The sequence below is a fragment of the Quercus lobata genome, chromosome 9 (assembly GCF_001633185.2).
Source record: "Quercus lobata isolate SW786 chromosome 9, ValleyOak3.0 Primary Assembly, whole genome shotgun sequence".
Taxonomy (NCBI): Eukaryota; Viridiplantae; Streptophyta; class Magnoliopsida; order Fagales; family Fagaceae; genus Quercus; species Quercus lobata.
Window position 1 is genome coordinate 47,680,151 of NC_044912.1, and position 19,923 is coordinate 47,700,073.

General features: G+C 34.5%; 3 protein-coding genes across 4 annotated transcripts; 2 read left to right on the plus strand and 1 right to left on the minus strand.

The window, feature by feature from the left end:
- Positions 1-3,001: 3,001 nt before the first annotated feature.
- On the plus strand, positions 3,002-4,376 carry LOC115961890 (receptor-like protein 7). Its single transcript, XM_031080792.1, has 2 exons — positions 3,002-3,161; positions 3,250-4,376. The coding sequence occupies exons 1-2, from the start codon at positions 3,002-3,004 to the stop codon at positions 4,374-4,376; spliced, it is 1,287 nt and encodes a 428-aa protein (XP_030936652.1).
- A 513-nt stretch (positions 4,377-4,889) lies between these two features.
- On the plus strand, positions 4,890-5,855 carry LOC115961891 (putative receptor like protein 25). The gene has a single exon (XM_031080794.1). The coding sequence runs from the start codon at positions 4,890-4,892 to the stop codon at positions 5,853-5,855; it is 966 nt and encodes a 321-aa protein (XP_030936654.1).
- A 3,947-nt stretch (positions 5,856-9,802) lies between these two features.
- Positions 9,803-18,213, minus strand: LOC115960846. 2 transcript variants are annotated; one of them, XM_031079840.1, is made up of 10 exons: positions 17,893-18,213; positions 17,607-17,674; positions 16,959-17,020; positions 16,710-16,859; positions 16,087-16,263; positions 14,274-14,486; positions 12,008-13,701; positions 11,468-11,533; positions 11,307-11,376; positions 9,803-10,810 (listed from the first exon to the last, which is right to left on the minus strand). In XM_031079840.1, exons 1-10 carry the CDS (start codon positions 18,087-18,089, stop codon positions 10,118-10,120), a joined length of 3,390 nt encoding a protein of 1,129 aa, XP_030935700.1. In that variant the 5' UTR covers positions 18,090-18,213; the 3' UTR covers positions 9,803-10,117. The 2 variants fall into 2 exon arrangements, with proteins under 2 accessions (XP_030935700.1, XP_030935701.1); XM_031079841.1 differs by lacking the exon at positions 17,607-17,674 and having other exon boundaries at positions 17,893-17,974.
- Between the last annotated feature and the right edge of the window lie 1,710 nt (positions 18,214-19,923).

The following is a 19,923-nucleotide window of genomic DNA, read 5'->3' on the forward strand; positions in this document are numbered from 1 at the left end:
AATCAATACAGAGAATCAGAAAATGAACCCATCACGTCACTAGTCACGTCCCTGCCAGAAAAATCAAACCCCAATATTACTGCCTATACAGAGCAAATCAGCAAAAGCAAATCAAACTCCAGCAAAACCAAACACAGACTCACAGAGTGACAAAGGTGTTTATCTAAAAAAAAAAAAAAAAATCCCCAATACACAAACCAAAACCAAACCCAGAAACCCACGGTTACGTCGCTGCGATGCTGCAGCTCGTCGCCGCTGGCCCCTCATCGCAGATCGGAGATCGGAGATCGTAGATCGCAGATCGGAGATCGCTCTATCTTTGCTCCGGTGCTCGGTGCTCGGTGCTCCCTCCGGCCCTCCCTTAAGGTATTTCTCTCTTTTTCTCTCACTGAAATGAAAAAATGAAATGAAATGAAATTTTCGCAGACGGCAGATCGTAGATCGGTCATCGGAGATCGGCTCTACCTCTCTCCGGTGCAGCGGTGCTCGTTGCCGGTTGCTCCCTCCGGCAGTCCAGCCCTCCCTTAAGGTTTTTCTCTCTGACTCTCTCTCTATCTCATTGAAATACTGAATGAAAAAATGAAATGTAATTTATGAACGTTTCTCTCTTTATTCTTTAACTTTAATAGCCTATCTGAATATCTGAGCTCACATATCAGTAAGTCTCTCTCTCTTTTGAACGGTCTCTTATTGGCTGGCTTTTACTTTCTTTCTTTTTTTTCTGTTTTTGTCTTTTTTTAATTTGGCTTTATCTTATCCCATTTTGTTGGTCAGTGTGTTGGTCTTTTTTTTTTTTTTGCTAAAAGTCAGTGTGTTGGTCTTTAGTGTAATGTGTGTTTACTGTGTTGTGATTTGTGATTGGCATTGCGAAATTTTCTGATTGCAGCTAACTATTGTGATTGGGGCGCATGTTGTGCTTGTCTGTTGTCTGTTGAGTGGGGTGGGGAGGGGGTAGATGGGCTTATGGGGCCGAGTAAACAATAATTAAAGCAATGTAATGTGCAACACATTACTCTGCTTTAATTATTGTGTTGCACATGGAATGTACAATGTTCGGCTCTTTTAATGTAATATGTACAAGGGGCTAAACAATATAACAAATTAAAGCAGTATAATTAATGACAAATAAATTAAAGCAATATAGTTTATTGTTACGCTAAACAACAATAATTAAAGCTATATAATTAAATTAACCAATACATTATAAAAGACAAATTAATTAAATTATTTTTGTTTTTGTTTTTGTTTGAGGGATTATTATTAATTAAAGTTGTATTAAAAATGGGTTGAGTGTTTAAATTATAGTGGAAATTTTGTTTTTTTCTTGAGTATGAATAACATTCATATAACTAAATAAAAATTTCTAATTAATATTTTATTTTTTAAAATTCTTTTCAGGTTAATTTTTGAGTCATATTCTTAACCACGTAATTTTTGCCGAACCACGTAAATATTGTCTTGTACGTGTGATTGTTTTACTTTTGGCGTTTTGTTTTCTCTATTTTTTTGTTTCTCACAGGTTTGGAATTTCAGTTGAATTCCCAACATGTTCAAGTAGATAATGATATATGAAAGTTGATAATTTTGTATCCAATAGACTTAAGAATTATATTTAGTATATCTCTGTTACAACCCGACCCCCCCAAGTATGTATTCCTGGCTACGCCCCTGGAACCATGCATGCGGAACACCTTAATTTGAAGGGAAAAATCTGTTACATATAGTGTGTTACACACGCTATGTGCAATAATCAGTGCCCCAAGCAAATACATAAGATTTAGAGCACATCTGGATCTTGCAAGCTAGCAGGGTTTCTTATCACTTTGGGCCTATTTGGTACATGTGTTTAAATACATGTTTTTAGTTTTTAAATAACATTATATGTATTTCTACACATTTTTTTACCCATGCGTATTTCCAAAAAAAACTAAAAACTGTTGTTTAAACACACGTACCAAACGGCCCTTTATGTTCAGAGCTTTGGAAAGACTTAAGAATGCCAGCTTGAATGTGCCCGTTACAATCCACATGGAGAGAGAATCACGAATGATTGGTGGGTCACAGAAAGACACCAACGTTGAGTCGCGGAGAGTTGAAAAAAGTGACACAGCTAATTTCTGTTTTCCCTTTTTTTTGGGGTTCTTGGACTAAAATGTTATACTGATGAGTGATGACCACCAAGCAAGCTCGAATTTGGATCATGGATTTGATCTGTTTCGTTATCTTCGCAAAAAACTCGTTAAATGGTAAGATCCCATAACATGCGGGGATGACTTCGACTGATCCCATGACATGCGGAGATGACTACTGCTTGAAGTCGTGATTTCTTGACATTTCGAGACTACTCAACATGTCATGGGATCTACTTACATTATTCACACTTGCACTGTGGCAAATGCCAGACTCACCATCTCACTGCATTTGCCATATGGGACAACATCGTTACATTAACACCAAACTTATGAAAGAAAAATACAATTCCAATTTCTTCATTACATAGATAGATGCCAGATTTTCTCCTCACCGGTCTTTGTTTCTATCTTACTAAGCCAAATTCTCACGCGGAAAAGTGACTGTAGTCTAACCGGCCAAGACTTTCATAGTTGAGAATGATACATTTATCGTTTAGCATGGATGGCAATTTCTTATGGAAAATGTTAAGGAGGACTGAAAGGAGTAATTGGATAAGAAATGAATGGTGTGTGCGGGTGACGTAGAGATTGGTTTAGAAAATCCCTATTCTCTTCTCTATTTATTTGCTTCTCCAGCATACGTTACAGCAATACAAACTCCAATAGAACATTATGGGCTTATCACTTTCTTTCGTGATGTTCATGCAGTTTCTCTTTCTATTGTCACTGCTTTCTCTTGTTTCTGCTGCCTCTTTTTCTTCATTGCAGCCGCTATGTCATGATGAAGAGAGCTTTGCCTTGTTGCAATTCAAAGAAAGCCTTATCATCAATCAATCCACTTCCGCTTATTCTTAAAGATTTCGTCTTGGATGGCACAAAGTAGTGATTGCTGCACGTGGGATGGTATTCAATGTGATGAAATCACGGGTCATGTGATCAGCATTGACCTCAGTAACAGTGCTCTCTATGGTTTTATCAACTCCAGTAGCAGCCTCTTCCAGCTTGTTCACCTTCAAAAGCTAAGGGCCTGTTTAATTGTTTGATGAGTGAGTCTAAACTCACATTTTCATATTTTAAACAACATTACATACGTTTTCACATACTTTTTCACTCACAGATATTTTAAAAAACTCCAAACAACAATTCTCAAACTACTCTACCAAACACCCTCTAATCTCTCCAACAACAACTTCAATCACTCTTAAAATCCCCTTTGGAGTAAGGCGGCTTTCAAAGCTTACTTACCTTAACCTTGCTTATTTTGGATTTTCAAGTGAAATCCCAGCAGAAATTTTGCAGCTCTCTAAGTTGGTTTCCCTGGTTCTCTATTCAAATCCATTGAAGCTCCACAAGTCTGGTCTCAAAAGTATAGCTGAGAAGTTAACAAACTTGGAAGAACTAGTTCTGAGTGAGGTGGACATATCGTCCACTATTCCCAGTATCTTGGCAAACTTATCTTCTTTAACAACTATTTTTCTTAGAGATTGTGGTTTGCATGGTGAGTTTCCTACCGGAATTTTTCAGCTACCAAATCTCAAGTCTCTCAGTGTGCGCTTCAATCCAAAACTCACTGGTCATGTACCAGAATTTAATAGAAGTAGCCCCTTTGAAAATTTGAGGCTTGCGGGCGCAAGTTTCTCTGGAAAGCTACCAGATTCAATGGGTAACCTCCAGTCCTTATATTACTTGGATGTTGATAGTTGCAATTTCTCTGGACCAATACCATTGTCATTTGCTAACCTTACAAAACTCACGTATCTAGACCTTTCAAATAACAATTTCAACCGTGGGACTCTCTCTTGGGTTGGTAAGCAAACCAAACTCACCATGTTACTTCTAGGAAATATCAGTTTATATGGTGATATCCCATTTTCTATTGGAAACCTGACTAAACTTACATCATTATCACTTGGTTGGAATGAATTAACCGGTCCTATCCCATCGTGGCTAACAAACCTCACCCAACTAAATACTCTGTGGCTGCCAAAAAATAAATTGTTTGGTCCAATTCCAACATCTATTTCCAGCATTTTGAATCTTCAAATTTTAGATTTGTATTCAAATAACTTGAGTGGCACAATAGAATTTGACTTGTTTCGAAAGCTCAATAACCTCTCCCACGTCGATTTATCTTATAACAATCTTTCATTGATTATTGATCCTAGTACCGATTCTACCTTTCAAAAATTTAAGGTATTAGGACTAGGTTCTTGTAACTTAAGTGACTTCCCAAAGTTCTTTTGAAACCAAGATCAGTTGGAAGTTTTGGAACTTTCTCAAAACAACATTCATGGCCAAATACCAAAATGGATCTCTAACTTGAGTATAGATACTCTCTTGGTTTTAACCATGTCAGGAAACTCACTCACAAGTTTTGATCAAACCCCAAATGCTTTCCCTTGGCGTAGTCTACAAATTTTGTACCTTCCAAACAACAATCTTTAAGGGGCACTTCCAATTCCAGCTCCATCCATCATTTATTATTCTATCTCTAACAACATGCTTACTGGAGACATCTCTCAAATGATTTGTGAACTAATTTCTCTTTCTTATCTTGATGTTTCACACAACAACTTAAGTGGCTTCCTTCCCCATTGTTTAGGAGACTTGAGAAACCTTTCCGGTCTTAATCTCCAAAACAACAACTTTCATGGCAGCATTCCTCAAATATTCATGGAATGATGCAAATTGGGGATGATCCAATTGAGTCAAAATCGTTTTGAGGGGCCTTTACCAAGGTCATTGGCTAATTGTACAATGCTGGAATTTCTTGATATTGGAAACAATCATATAATTGATATTTTCCCCTCTTGGTTGGGCATTCTTCTAGAGCTAAAGGTTCTCATTTTGCAATCAAATGGATTATATGGTTTTATTGGAAAACTGGAAACAATTCCAAGATTCCCAAAATTACAAGTAATTGATGTCTCAAACAATAATATTAGAGGTAAGTTGCCATATGAATACTTCCAAATTTGGAAATCCATGCAAAGCTTTGACATAGGTAACTTAATGTATATGCAAGCAAATATTCAGATGCAAAAATATCCAAGCAATGGTTGGTTAATGCCGTCATATGCATACTCAATGACATTGACAAACAAAGGCATAAAGACAGAATATTCGAGAATTCAAGATTTCTTTGTGGCCATCGATCTATTGGGCAACAAGTTTGAAGGAGAAATTCCAAAAATTTGGGGGAATCTAAAAGTGCTTCACATGCTTAACCTTTCCAACAATATTCTTACTAGTTTTATCCCGTTGTCTTTGGCAACCTTAACAAACCTAGAATCATTGGATCTTTCTCAAAATATGCTAGTTGGAGAGATTCCTCCACAACTAGTGGAGCTCACCTTCCTTGCTTTCTTGAATGTGGCTCATAATAATTTTACAGGACCTATACCACAAGGAAAACAATTTCTCACATTTCAAAACAATTCATTTGATGGAAATGTAGAATTGTGTGGAAGCCCATTGTCCAAAAGATGTGCCAATTCAGAGCACCCACCAACTCCAACTTCTAATTTTGAAGCAAAACAAGGCTCAGAGTTTCCATTTGAGTTTGACTGGAAGGTAGTTGTGATGGTATATGGATGTGGATTTATAGTTGGAGTGTCCGTTGGACAAATTATAATCAAAAGGAAGAGTAGTGGTCGGTTTATAAATTCTTTTGCAATTGGCCATCCAGCAGGAAGGGTGAAGTGGAGGAGACGTCAAAAATAAATGGGTAAGAATTTTCCCTTAAAAATAAACCCATGCATATGGTGCTTCCATTACTAGTGTTTCCATTTTATTGCAAGAGTTTGGGAGGGGTATTTGATAATTTATCATACTAGATCGATAATGTTGTTGTTGTTGTTGTTGTTTTTTTTTTTTTGTGAGAAGCTGTGTTTATTGTCTACTCAATGTAATACGTTTTTGTGGTGCTTTTCTTACTGCAACTCTTCCTTTTGGTGATCTTGGTTTTGTCATAAAGGATAAAATGGTGTTGTATAACGTATTTTAGATTTAAAAACTTGAGGAAAAATATAGTCTTTCTAAATCTTTAAATTTAAAGTTTCATGTATAACAATTTTAGGCCTGTTGATAATGAACTAAGCCTATTAATTCCAATCAAAGTAAATTGGGTGGATTGTGTGCCATGTTAATAAAATCAAGGTATTGACCCCGTCAGTGGCAGAACCAGAAATTTTGCTTTGAGGGGGGAGGGGGGATGCCTTGACTACAACCAACACTTTTACTTGAGATCAACCACCTCTTTCTATTGCGTGACTTCAAAGCCTTATTAAAAATCTTGAATTTGATTATGCATTGGATATTTTGCTCCATCACATCACATATCTTACATATTTGAGAGATGGAGTTTGATTTTAATGTCAGTTTGATTTTTTTTTTTTTTTTGAATTGCAATTTTGTTGAGTTTTATTAATTTTGAGGATACACTTTTTTGACATTTTGTATTGTAGGGTGGGAAAAATTGAGTTTGAGAAAGTTTGTTTAAAACTTAGAGAATAATTTCCAAATTTTATATACTTTTTAATGATATTCAAATTGTTATAAATAATTGGGCAAATTAAAACTTTACCCACCTTAGGTTTAACCGAAATTTAAGTTGCCTATTTGTGGTTTGAAATCTCATGATGCAAGTGTTTCGATAGAATTTTTTTTTTTTTTTTAATATCTTATCCAATCTCGTATTTTTATGTTTTTTTGTGTTTTGAAGGAAAGAGACATAAGAGTGGAGCAAAATTACATATTTAATCCTGTTTTTAACAAAGGTGGGTTACAAAAATTTAGCTGAACTAACCTTAGGTGGGTACAATGTCAAATTTCAAACCACAAGTAAGCAACTAAAATTTCGGCCAAACCACATATAAGTAAGTTGTAATTTGCCCTTAGTAATTTTTATTAAAAAATGAATATTTTCACAAACTTGCCTTTTGAATTTTTTAGAAAAATTATACTATTTTCATTTTGGTACTATAGAAATTATATATGTGTGTGTGTATATATATATATATATATATATTTTTTTTTTTTATTTAAGACTTTCCTCTGCATAGTGCATGTTAGCAACTAATTTCTTACAGCAACAGTGGAACCCATTCCAGTCTTGATTGTACATCCATGTAGCTGTTTCCCAATTGAAACATACTTCTCACCTGAACTAATGCCAAACAATTGTTGCTAGAGAAATCTCATCCAAGACAATAGTCATTTGATTAAACCGTTCCAAATCTTCTTCCTCTAACTCAAAATATGCAAGTCCACTGATTAAATAAGTCTATGAAACTGCATTGTGCTCTGTGAAGCTATCAACAAGACTACTACCAACTAAAACATCAAGAGTAGTTCCATTTGAACAATCCAATCATGCAAATTAATACCCCCATTTATTCAAGATCATATATATATATATATATATATATACACAAAACTATATTGTGTTCAATGGCATAGGTCATGGAATTCAGTCTAACACCTTGACTCCACATCTTAACAAAAGTATTAAGGCTCTAAATCCAAAAGTCATGTTGAAAGAAGATCAATAACATTGTGTTCCAAGACACAGAGTCACGTTTAGACATCTAGTTGAACATTTCAAAAGTCATTCCCATCCAATACAATTTGGAGTATCCATAGATCATACTATTCCCAACAAAACGAATTTGGATTTGGAATCTTCAAATACTGTCCTAGCATAACTCACTTTTCCCAACTTATGTTGTAACTAGAAAGTAAAGTTATGTAATCTTCTCTATCTTAGATTGAATCTAGGATCAAATCCTTGTAAAAAACTTTCCAACAAATAAGTGGGTCTACAGAAAGCGTCACGAGTAATTTTAGAAACAATCATCACTTTCTGATGAAATTTATTTCTATACTGTTAAAGTTAGCTGAGCATTGAAATTAGATTATTCCTTAGATGGTGACATGAACTAATATTTTGTAACATATAAATTATAATTAATTGAGATGGGTAGTCTAGACTCTAAAAAACAGAATTTTCAACGAGGAAACTTATGGATTTTGAAACTGTGAGTAGATGAAACTCATACAATCAACCTAAAGCCCATTATTATTAACTCACGAGCCATCCAAGCCTACAGTTCACAAGTACAGCCCACACACTTGAAATAGCCATCCAAAATTAATTCAAGATGGGTCCATAATAAGCCCCATGACATCAGCTTCAAAGCCCATCCATACGGACAAGAAAGTTCAAAAGCCATTCCATGGAATCAACCAATTGAAGCCCACAATATTAGCAACAGCCTATGAAAGCCCACAACTATAAAAAATAAGCTTTAAGTACAAGAATTTCCCTCCATCACTGAGGAGAGAAACAGCCAAATAAGGGAAATAGAAGAGGTAAGGGAAATAGAAGAGCAATGGGTTGAAGGGCAAAATGGCCTTTTCGTGTAAATTTGGGCCCACCCAAAATTTAACAAATGAGCTTGGAGCACTTGTAACCGTTGGGTCTATAGTTTGATGCCATATATAAGTAGAAGAACTCATTAAAGCAATAATGCATCTATTGTGTTAAAGATTTGCGTGTGTTTGGGAATAACTTAGTATTTTTATGAAATTTTTTTGTTAAAATATACTTATACTTTGAAAAAAAATGAGAAAAATTAAGAAAAAGTGAGGTCTTGAAAAGCTTTATATATATATATATATATATATATTTTTTTTTTTTTTTGAGAAGCTGAAAAGCTTTATATTTTTTTTGAAAAGCTTTATATAAGATATAAAAATAAAAATAAAAGATAGCTAATAATCTAGTCTCAAACACACACAAAGTTTCAGCCAATGTCATCTTTGCCTCCACAAAATAAGGGCCAATTATCATTAATGCAAAGCTGCTACAACCTTTGATTTCATCAAGTTCAAATTGGGGTCTTCCCCTTAAGGAAGTAGTTTTTAGGGTAATTAGTTAGCCATGCTATTGTCCCTAAAAACAAGACATAAACAATGCCTCCTTTTGAGGAACACTACTTTGTTGAGAAATTATCTCAAATTCCTATTGTGACTTGGAAAGCTAATTGGATTTTCTTATTGAAGCAAGAAAAATAAAATTTGGTTATTTTCTTGAATTTCCTCAGTGTGGAAGGAAATATTCTTTCTTGAAATTTAAGGAAAGTTTATTCCTTATCAAAGAAGTAATGCATTCCTTGTGTATCAAGGAATTTGATTTGAAATCTTATAAATGACAGTGTTGCAAAGAATGTGATGCTTTTGGCCCAATGGTCCTCCCCTATGAAAAGAGGAGAAAAATAATAGAATTGGGCATGAAACTAAAAGAGAAAAATGAGATTTTTGCCTAGGAGGTACCCCAAGAAGAGAAACAACAAGGTTTGAGTTTTCTCTACAAAGCTTTTGTAAAGCACACAAATCAAGGAAAAATTGTGAGGCTTTAATTCATGTTGTGTGAAGTGAAGAATAGAAAAAAGGTGTTGCCGCAATGTGAGGATTGTGAAGAGCAAAATATCGTGTGAAAAGAAGAAGAAACCATAGTGACCAATTACTTCATTCTGTATTAATTGATTGTTCTGCAATTGCAAGCTCTGGGAACCAAATAGATTTCCAATAGCTTAAACGTTTTTCTTTTCTTCTTTTGTGGGAGCTTGAACGTTTGGTATTGCTTTGCTCCTTTAAACAACAGTAAGTTTCAAAGCTAGGAATAAAATGCTCCATAACTCAAAATAGCATACACGCTATACAATGGCACAATGCTAATGAAATACTGTTGTACATTCTGTACATAAGATCAATATAAATATTATATACAATACATCCATTTGTGGACTTCTAAAATAATTGATACAACTCACAACATCATCAATATAACAAGACTGATAAAATAGGTGACACACAAGACCAAAGAAATAACTGGGTGGCCATGACCATCTAGCATGCTTGGTTAAGTTGGGTGCCCCATCTAGAATTCCATGTTTCAAAGCAAGGCACGCAGATAAAAACAATTAAGTAGCTCTTTTTAACATCTCCATAATGGACTCCGGATCCCGAATTTCCTGGCTTTCTTGTGAATCCTCATTCCCCTGTGAAAAATCAACACTAGTGTAAGTCCGGATCCCCGGGCCATGTCCACTACAATCCCTCTCCCTTCCTTGCTGTGCTCGTCTTACTTCCTTTTGATGCTCAGTTAGTTCCAAACTTTTTCTTTTTAACCTTGGAGACAGCTTCTCCTCGTGCTGAAGTTGATTCACTGTATCCTCCACAAACTCTACTCTTTTGGAGCTCATGTTATGGGTTGCAGTCACCCTGTATCTTTGTAAAGCAGTGTTGACTCCTAGTCTAAAGCGACATCTTTCAAGATATGGTAAGCTTCTCTTGCGGAGGTTTATTTTTCCATTTCTCGAGAGCTTGTCTAAGACATGAAGCAAGCTTTGAGGGTAATCCAACTTGATTTGCTCACCATAAGTGGAATTCCAGAAGGTGATGGTAGGCTCTGAAAAGGATGGATTTGGGTGTTCAAGAGTTATTTCAAGAAGGGGTGACTGCAATTTGAGGAGTACAGAATCAAAGATTATAGGCGGCTGACTACTTTGCAAACAATTAAGGATTTCAGTCCACAAGAGTTGAAGATGATATTTGGTGCTTTCATCCCATATCTCTATATGTGACACCCATTGGAGCAGTGGACAAGATATTATCTGCAAGTACGTGAAAAGATCATATGCTAGTCAAACAGGATAGCAGTTTTCAAGAAATAGAATCTGTGTGTGAAAATATGAAACAAAAGAAGGAAACTTCAAGATCCTGATCACCAACTCCATTGGAAATGTTCTAAAGAAACTTTCAAGGAAGGTGACTCCAAATGTTCACTCCACTTTCTTTTATGCAAACATGTTTTCCATAAAAACACCCCCACCCCTTCTCCAAAAAAGAGAAGGAAAATTGAGAGAGAAAGTTAAAAGCAGGAGTAAGACTTTAAAAGCATACTCCCTCAACATATGGTTCAACTTAAGGGAAAAAATAAATAAAAGAGCATGGTACATGCTTAATTTAGCCACCGTTCATACGTAACTTCAATGAATTATTAGAGATCATGAGTTTCACTCTAGTAACAGTATATAAAATTGCTTCAGTTTTAACTGAAAGCATGATCTAATTATAAAGTTCATTGCAAAAACCTGGCCGGTGCACTACCTCAATGAACAAGAGGATATCTTGCTTCATGTGAAGACAACTGATAACGCATGCCAATGCAGAAAATAACCTGGGATTTCATGGCAAAGTTATATAGGCATAAGGAGATCACATATGTACTGACTCAAGCACAAAGGGCAAGAAGCCAGCTATAAAGTTACCTTGATGTCACAATAAGACCAGTTGGGGGCTCTGTTGCTAACTTTGTACATAATACCTTCAAATATCTGTATGAAGACACTTGGAAACATGAGCAATGGTAGATGGAAGAGACAAAACACTTGGATAGTGAGGGTTCTGTTTTAGATTAAATCATTTACGTGATACTATAAAACTGAATTGAATTTCATTTGTAGAAAGTTCCAAAACTCCATCTATGCACAAATCACAATGAGATAATATGGAACTGAAGGAATAAGCCAAATAACTTTTAAAAAATCAAAACTCATTCCTATTATTTGGATAGTGAAGATTCAATTTTAAATTAGATAATTTACTTGATATTATAAAACTGAATTGAATTTCATTTGTAGAGTGTCCAAAACTCCATCTATAAACAAATCACAATGAGATTATATGAAATGATGGGATCCCATAAGAACCCAAGTCCAGAGTTGGCAGCCAGCCAACCTGCAATGAAAGAATGCCTTAACACCCTATCATGCCTTAACCCAACTCTAAGAAGCAATGTTTGCACCTACCTGGAAGCAAATCTCAAGCTAACATTCATGTTACTGGATATTTTAGAGTCACCAATATGTTTGTGTCTACTTTTGTCTGAACCTACTTCTGAAGTACAGTTCTCTTCCAAGAAACATATTACTACATTGCCATATAAAGAAAGGAGATCCAAATCCAGATCCTTATAACTTAAATCAAGATCATTGGCACCATCAAGCATTCTGGCATGTTCGTCAAGGCACCCATTTAACATTGAATACAAATCCTCAAGGAAACTGTTTGTAGCAGAACAGTACACATTCTGAGAAGTTTTAAGAGAACTATAAAGTGTCTTCCACACTTCAAAAACATGTTCAAAGTCAAGCTTCCTCTGTGGTGAAACATGAGGCTGTTGTGAGAATCCACTAACCAGTGAGGCTGAATTTTTCTGGGGGCAAGAGCATACTGAAAGTGGATACAATAAGAGAGAGCATATGGCAAGAAAACCAGTGTTGTTGGACTCCATTCTCAATAATGAAAGTTCCTTGACATCATCTATGCAGTCTCTCAATCCTTTGGCTATTGCTATCCATACATTTAAGCAGTGGGGACCGACATAATTACATAGTAAACTGATCGTAGCAAGGAGAGTTTCCAGGGGATCATATGAAGAGAATAAAAATTTGAAATACTTGTGGATTCCCTGTAAAATTAACTCTGTTTTGGATGTCTTCATAGTTGATTGAAAGACCACACAGAGGTAGGCTACAAGTAAATAAACCATTGGTGAAACCATATTCATGTGAACGATAGAGCAGATATCCATAAATTTTGCATGTCTAATGTTATTAACTGATTGAATCTTGTCAATGTACTTGAGGTCCAATGAAACCTTGTACAGAGGGGATTCCAATGTAGCAGGTTGTAACTCCTTAGTGACAGCGTCTATAAACTGGAGACAAGCATGATGCAAATCACTACTATCACTGCCTTCTGAACTTACATCTTCACATATCTTCTTTATGAACCTTAATACTGTGCCCAAACACAACATAATATCATTATAATTGGTTGATGGCTCTTCCAACACCAATCGAACTCCTTTCAGAACAGATAAAAATAACCTTAAAGCAGCATCACATGCGAAACTTTTGTATTCATGGTTGACAGTTGCAATTGATGATTGACTGATGAGAATAAAAACTATGTTTAAATGGAAGTCCAACTGATAAATATCCCATGGCAACCATTTAACAGAGTATTGCTTCCATAAGAATTTGGTAGCTGATAAATGATGGCTTGCAGTGTTACTTGTGACATATTCTACATCTTTACATTTTGCTAAAATAAAATCATCAAGCAGATCTAGGCACAGATTCCATGAGCTCACACTTTTACTTTCAGGACCAATGCGAAAAATTGCTTCACAGATAGGCTCCAACACTAGCTTTATCACTGATGGATCATTGACAGAAGTATCAAGTTTATGCAGCAGATAACACCATGTGTTCAAGCATGATGAGTGGACGGATATATCACATTTACTTGATATGATTCCTGTCAGAGGAGTCATTACAAGCCTTATGCTTTTTAAAAACCCATTTGCCTGGATTTTATCACTGGTCTCTCTAGATTTTTGCAAATGTTGTACACCCTTCTCCTCCTTGGATGCATTTGTCTCACAAGCAACTATTGGAGGATGAATTAGAGCATCAATAAGACCTTCCCAAGCAAACTGCAAATTACGGTAAAAAAATCATACAAAAGAATGACATCTAAAGCATTATAACGTAGGACTTATGAAATATTTTAATCCAAAAGGTTACCATAATTGATGGAAGAATGACATTCTAAGTGCTGTAATGGAGTACTGGCATATTTAAATACAGAAATTACCATAGAAGATAATTGAACAGGTAACTAGGCAGTGATTTAGCTTTTTCTATTTGCATAGATTGCCATAAAAACTTGGGTAGACCCAGTCCTATGAGCTTACATGCAAGGACCACAACAACTCAAAAAGTTGATAACTAGACACCCTTTTCTGACTTAAGCAAGGACCATTTAGTCTCTTGATTTGGATTACCGCAAATTCTTTATGCGCCATAATAAATTTGTATCCTTCAAAAGATGTCCACTTCTATGCTATCATTGAACTAAGGAAATGGATGAAAGCACCTTCTATTTTTGAGGTGCTATTTTATTGATAATAAATTCAACAAATAAAGAATTATTTTCTTGGATAATATTATCAGTGATTGGTGATAGTGACCAGATTTCCAAAAAGTCCAACTGTATTAAAAATACCTGTGAAGCAATCTGAACTTGTGGGTTGAGATCTGAAAATGTATTTTCAGGAATTTTCAGCATTTCATTTGTTAATTGCCTGTTCTTCATAGCATAAGAACCTAGTAAGCGAATAAACCATCCCCATGCATGAATGGCTTGGACCTTCATACCCTGGTTTAGCAGCTCCTTCATCTTAGTGAGCAAAATTTGCTTCATATCTTTGACAAGAACCTGTTTAAAGATAGAATAAAGTACATTAGGGATCTTAGAATAAACAACAAGATAGATACAATATTGGAATGATTTTAGGCAAACCTTAACCTTGATACCAGAATCAAAGTTAGACAGAAGGAACCTTTCTCATGGTTCTACCTTAGACATTCAGGCCTGATTATGTGAGATAGGCACACATTAATGCACATGAGAGAGAGAGAGAGAGAGGATCATCGGTATTTGAAACTTTTGTGTCCTAGTCTTTATCATTGACTAAATTGCAATATAAAACTGTTAAGGTTAACTACCTATAATACTTTACAAATCTAATGAGGCACTCATTCATGATAGAAGTCAAGAAGTTTTGGAATTTCAAATTGAAAAATTTTCTACTCCATGATGCAGGGATATGGAATGAACCACCAGTACAGTGACTGGTCTTGATTTTGAGCTTCTAGATACCCATTGTGAATTTTATGAAAAACACTAATTCATATGAATTATGGAAGCTGGATTTAAACGACTGTGACCCAACCTCTTATTGATGGTTTGAAGGGTTTTTCTTTTTTTTGGATAAGTTTAAATATTTTTTTAAGATTTATTTCGATAATTAATGGAATTTTGTTTGGCCTAAACCTTTACAACATTTTGTCTTCACCCTCCACAAACACACACACACACACACACAAAGGGAAAAGAAAAGAGTGCTATTTCAATCTCTCAAAATGTCAAAATCATATATCCTACATTGTAAATGTAGCTACCACTACAGTTTGTATTTGAAAAGGAAATTTCCTGTGATGTTTCACTTTTGAAACCAGATACATAGTCATGGTAAAGAAGATAAGGTAGAAATGGTAGCTACAGGGATATTGAATGAACCACTGGTAGAGTTGACTAGTCTTGATTTTTAGCTTCTGGACACACAATTGGGAATTTTATGACAAACATTTATTCATATTAACTATTGAAGCTGATTTAGATAACAGTCAAATAAATCAATAGATCCAAACAGTCTGTGACACAACCTCTTACTATTGGTTTGAACTATTTTTAAGGATGTAATTTGAATTTTACTGGCATTTTGTGCTAAACCTTCACAGCAGTTTGGCTTCATCCACCAAAATAAAAATTTTCTACTTCATCTCTTAAAACTTCAAAATCATCTATTTTACCACCACTCTGGTTTGTATTACAAAAGGAAATTTCCCATGATGTTTCACTTTTAAAACCAGATTCAGTCACAGTAAAGAAACTGCTAGCTGTTTAGGCTCACAAATTTTCCTAAAACAAAAAGTTACACCTCAGATTCTGACAAGCACCAATAAGATATACAATGGGCAAAAATTAGTAATGATTTTTCAGATTCTGCAATGTTAGCATCAGCTAGTAAGATGTTTTATTTGAAATACTTCACATGCAAACACATTAAATCCATCTAAATTCTCAAACCTTTTAACAAAAATTTAGTGGAAAAAATATGGTGGAAACAGATTTAGCGAGCTATATCATCATATTAGCATGTTTAAGCTTTCCATGTTTAAAATGTATATCTCAACTATGAATACACCTTGATAGATGCACTTGCAAAATATAAAGAACATAAGCACATTTGTACCTTGGAGAGAACTATTGGAGGAGGTAATATTATAGGCTTAATCTTCGATAGACACCTTTCTGACATATCCCTCTCCTTCTTGTCAAAGCTGAGAAGTCTTCTATATATTGGAGGAGCCCATAAATGAGATGATTCTCTCATTCTCTCACTTAAATTAGATGCTAACTTTATCAAGGCCTATTATAATAGCAAGAAGGGTTAGCAGGAGAGACAAGTTGACCATACTCATTTATTGATTCTTGTTTAACATAAGATGCTAAGTTCAGCTGCGATATATAAAATATAAATAACCAACTTGATTACGCAACAATGTAAAATTTAACACTGGAATCATTAGTTTAGGACAAAAGTTTGACACAATTTGCTTGTGTAGCATAATGTTCCGTCCAAGTTTGGAAGAAAAAAAATTCCACAATTAAGCAAATAAAACCACTTCACTGCCAATTCTCTCTCTTTCTTTCTCCAGGACAAGTTATGCACATTAAACACTTTACAGAAAAGACGATATTGAAATTTATTAGTGACTGACTTAGTCAGTTTATATGCATAGACTTCCACTTAAGAAGTATCACTAGAAGTGCTTGAGGAGCATAAAATATAAAGCTTGGAAGAATTACTTATACCTGAATAGCCTCAAAAGTTGTTGATAAAGAACCAATTGGGTTGTCAAGTGCATGAACAACCGCCTGCAACAGAGAGTTGTAGTGGGAATCTAGAAATGGTGCATTAAACTGTTGGATGGATATGCACCACACTCCTAAGTTACAAACTGACTGAAATTAAGAGGCAGACAAGTCAAATCCACAAATAAATAAATAAAAAGAGCACAGCAACCCTTGAAAACTATCATTATTTGACAATGTGACATTTACCTTCATTTTTGTTGTTGTAATGAGCCTAACTAAAGACTCCATAACCAAATTGGCATCATCCACTACAAAACCAACATAGAGAAAATGCTGATTAAGTACTCATATCCAATTTTAAAGACAACTAAACAATACCAGTCAACTAGGAACATGGTTTAAGCCACTGTTTTGATAGGGTAAATTGCAAATTACACCTCTAAAGCTTGGAGGTGTTTGGATTTTACACCCTGAAGTTTCGAAATTTGGATTTTAGCCTTGAAGTTTGGAGATTTTTAGATTTTACACCCTAAAGATTTAGAATTTGGATTTACCTCTTAAAGTTTGAGGGTGTTTGGATTTTATACCCCAAAATTCTGAAACTTCAGGATGAAATATCCAAACAATCCTAAACTTTAGGAAATAAAAACCAAACACTTAGGTAAAATTCAAATTCTAACACGTTAAGGTATGAAATCCAAACAACCCCAAACTTCAAGTAGTAAAATTCAAATTCTGAAACTTCAAGATGTAAAATCCAAACACTGGGGTGTAATTTGTAATTTACCTTTTTTTTTTTTTTTTTAATATCTAAATTTTGAAAGGCAATAATTTACCAACACCCCATTACTAAAATGTTATACTAAACAATGGTGTACCACTAGCACAACATACCTGCAATTACGGCAACAAGGGACGGATGATAAATCATGAAACCCAAACACTTCAAAGCCAGTGCAGCACTGTCATCAATTCAAAACCAATATTTATACATATATTCAATCACCCTGCATTTGAAAGCTACTTAGATGGAAAGAGGAAACCCAAAAAAAAAAAAAAAAACTAAATTTTTTTTAAAAATCATCTATTTCAGTTCATAATTGTATTCCAAACTTCATTTCCTCTTCTTTTCCTACACATTTCCCAGCATCCAAACATATCATTTTGATTTGAAACTTACATTTCTTCATCGTCGTCTGAGATATCGGCAACGATTAAAGATAGAAGAGTCTGAGAAATTACAGCTAGGGCTTGAATTGAAGTAGGGTCGCCACTGGACTGTTCTTGGAAGTGTAAGAGGGTTGAGTAAGCGAGGCACTTTGAGCCAGAGGAAATTAGGGCTTTGATTTCCTCGAGCTGATCGGAGGAATTGGACATTGTTGAGGAAGAGCGTGAGACGAAGAAGCAGTGGCTCCGGATTAAACCCTAATTTGGAATTGGGATGTGTTTCTAATTTTCGCGCCAAATTCCGGTATTGAGTAATTTAGGGGTGTGCATGGTCGGGAGGGGACTTTTTTTTGACCAACCCACGTTATAAAGGGTCAAAAATAATTCAACCCAACTTAACCTATTATATAAGTTTAACCCAACTCACATGGATTGGATTGGTTCTAGTTGAATCCATGAGTTGGACAATTTTTTTATTAAATATTATTAAATTGAGTAAAAAAAATATATCACACTTACCACCTAAATTAATAAACAAAATATATATTAATATATAAACTAATATTCCAACTTAGTTGTAAATAAAATATGTTTAAGTATTGAACTAAGTTGATAAACAAAATATAAATTAACTAGTATCATAATTCACTTATAAATAAAATATACATGAGTTCCTAACTCAGTTATAAACAAAATAAATCTAAAATTTAAAAAAAAATTATTAATTATATAATATATTTAAATATATATTAAAAGAACTAATAGGATTTTATATTATATATGATAGTAGGACCGAGGAAGTGCTCTACAGCTGGTTTTTTTTTTTTTTTTTTTTATAAATTATTAAATATATAATATATTTTAAACATATATTAAAATATGGGGGTCAGGTCAAGTTTGGTAGGTTTGTAATTTTATGACACAAACCCAATCCGACCCACTATAAAAAAAATAAAAAAAAATGTAACCCAACTCAACCCACCAAGTCCTAAAAATTGACCTAACCCGGCAGGTTGGGTTGGGTCGGGTTTGGTGGGTTGGCGGGTTTTCTACACACCCCTAATTGAGTTTGAGCTACAATTGAATGACCTTGGGCTAGGTTTTGGGCTTTTGGCTCCACTAGTTGCTAGGACATAAAAATATACCAAGGTCAACAACTATAGCCTATCACATAAAAATTAATGAACCTAAATTGACAATAAGAGCAAACAAAAAACTCTTTTTTTTTTTTTTTAAGAGACTTTCAACCTATAGAGTCCACTCATGAAGCAAACAATAAACTTAAGATATTTTACAGTTATAACATATTAAAAATTTATAACTTAGAAAAGAAAAAAAAATTACTTTGGCTTAGATTAGTTCATTGGTGTCTATTTTTTTGTAATAAACAAAGCCAAAAAATCAAAACTATTCTAAGTCTGTACTAAAAGTAGTCAAGTATCACAGAGACCTGAAGTTTAGAAACACAAATTTACTACTCACTTGAAAGAGTGACCAACAATAAAATTACTAAATTTTATTACTTTTTCTTAATAAAGAACTAAAGTGTACTTGGACTACACACCACATCATATTTGTCATGTGAGTTATGAGCGTGGAACTCCTCCCTTCAAGGAACAAATTGCAACACTAAACTCTTGAGGAGGCAAGATTTAAAATGGTTATGCCCATGATTGGCTCTTGCTATAAGTGAGTTAAGCAATCACCTAAGACCACCAAATGTAAAAAGGCCCCTAAATTTTACTAATAAGGATATATCTTTACCTATAAATAAATAAAAAGTAACTTTTTATCAAAGAAAAAACATGAAAAAAACCTCTTCTTTGGATATGTGTTATAGACGGTTGATTTTATCTATGTAGAACTCATCATCTCTCAAATCCATAGGTGGCATTTGGTATTTAGTAATGTTTTAGGATTCTTAGGAATGTTAAAAAATTATCACGTTTAATAGCAAATTACACAAGAAAATTAGATGACAAGAATATTTGAATTTCCACTCAATACCCTTTTTGTGGGAATGTAGATTCCATTAAAATAAAAA

Excerpts from the sequence above, each read along its gene's own strand:
- LOC115960846 (XM_031079840.1), bottom strand. The coding sequence starts at position 18,089 with ATGTCCAATTCCTCCGATCAGCTCGAGGAAATCAAAGCCCTAATTTCC. Across the intron at positions 16,860-16,958 it reads TTACAACAACAAAAATGAAG|TCAGTTTGTAACTTAGGAGT; the intron begins GTAAATGTCACA and ends TCTTAATTTCAG. Across the intron at positions 11,534-12,007 it reads AGCTTGAGATTTGCTTCCAG|ATATTTGAAGGTATTATGTA; the intron begins GTAGGTGCAAAC and ends GTCTTCATACAG.
- LOC115961890 (XM_031080792.1), top strand. The coding sequence starts at position 3,002 with ATGGCACAAAGTAGTGATTGCTGCACGTGGGATGGTATTCAATGTGAT. Across the intron at positions 3,162-3,249 it reads CCTTCAAAAGCTAAGGGCCT|ATATTTTAAAAAACTCCAAA; the intron begins GTTTAATTGTTT and ends TTTCACTCACAG.
- LOC115961891 (XM_031080794.1), top strand. The coding sequence starts at position 4,890 with ATGCTGGAATTTCTTGATATTGGAAACAATCATATAATTGATATTTTC.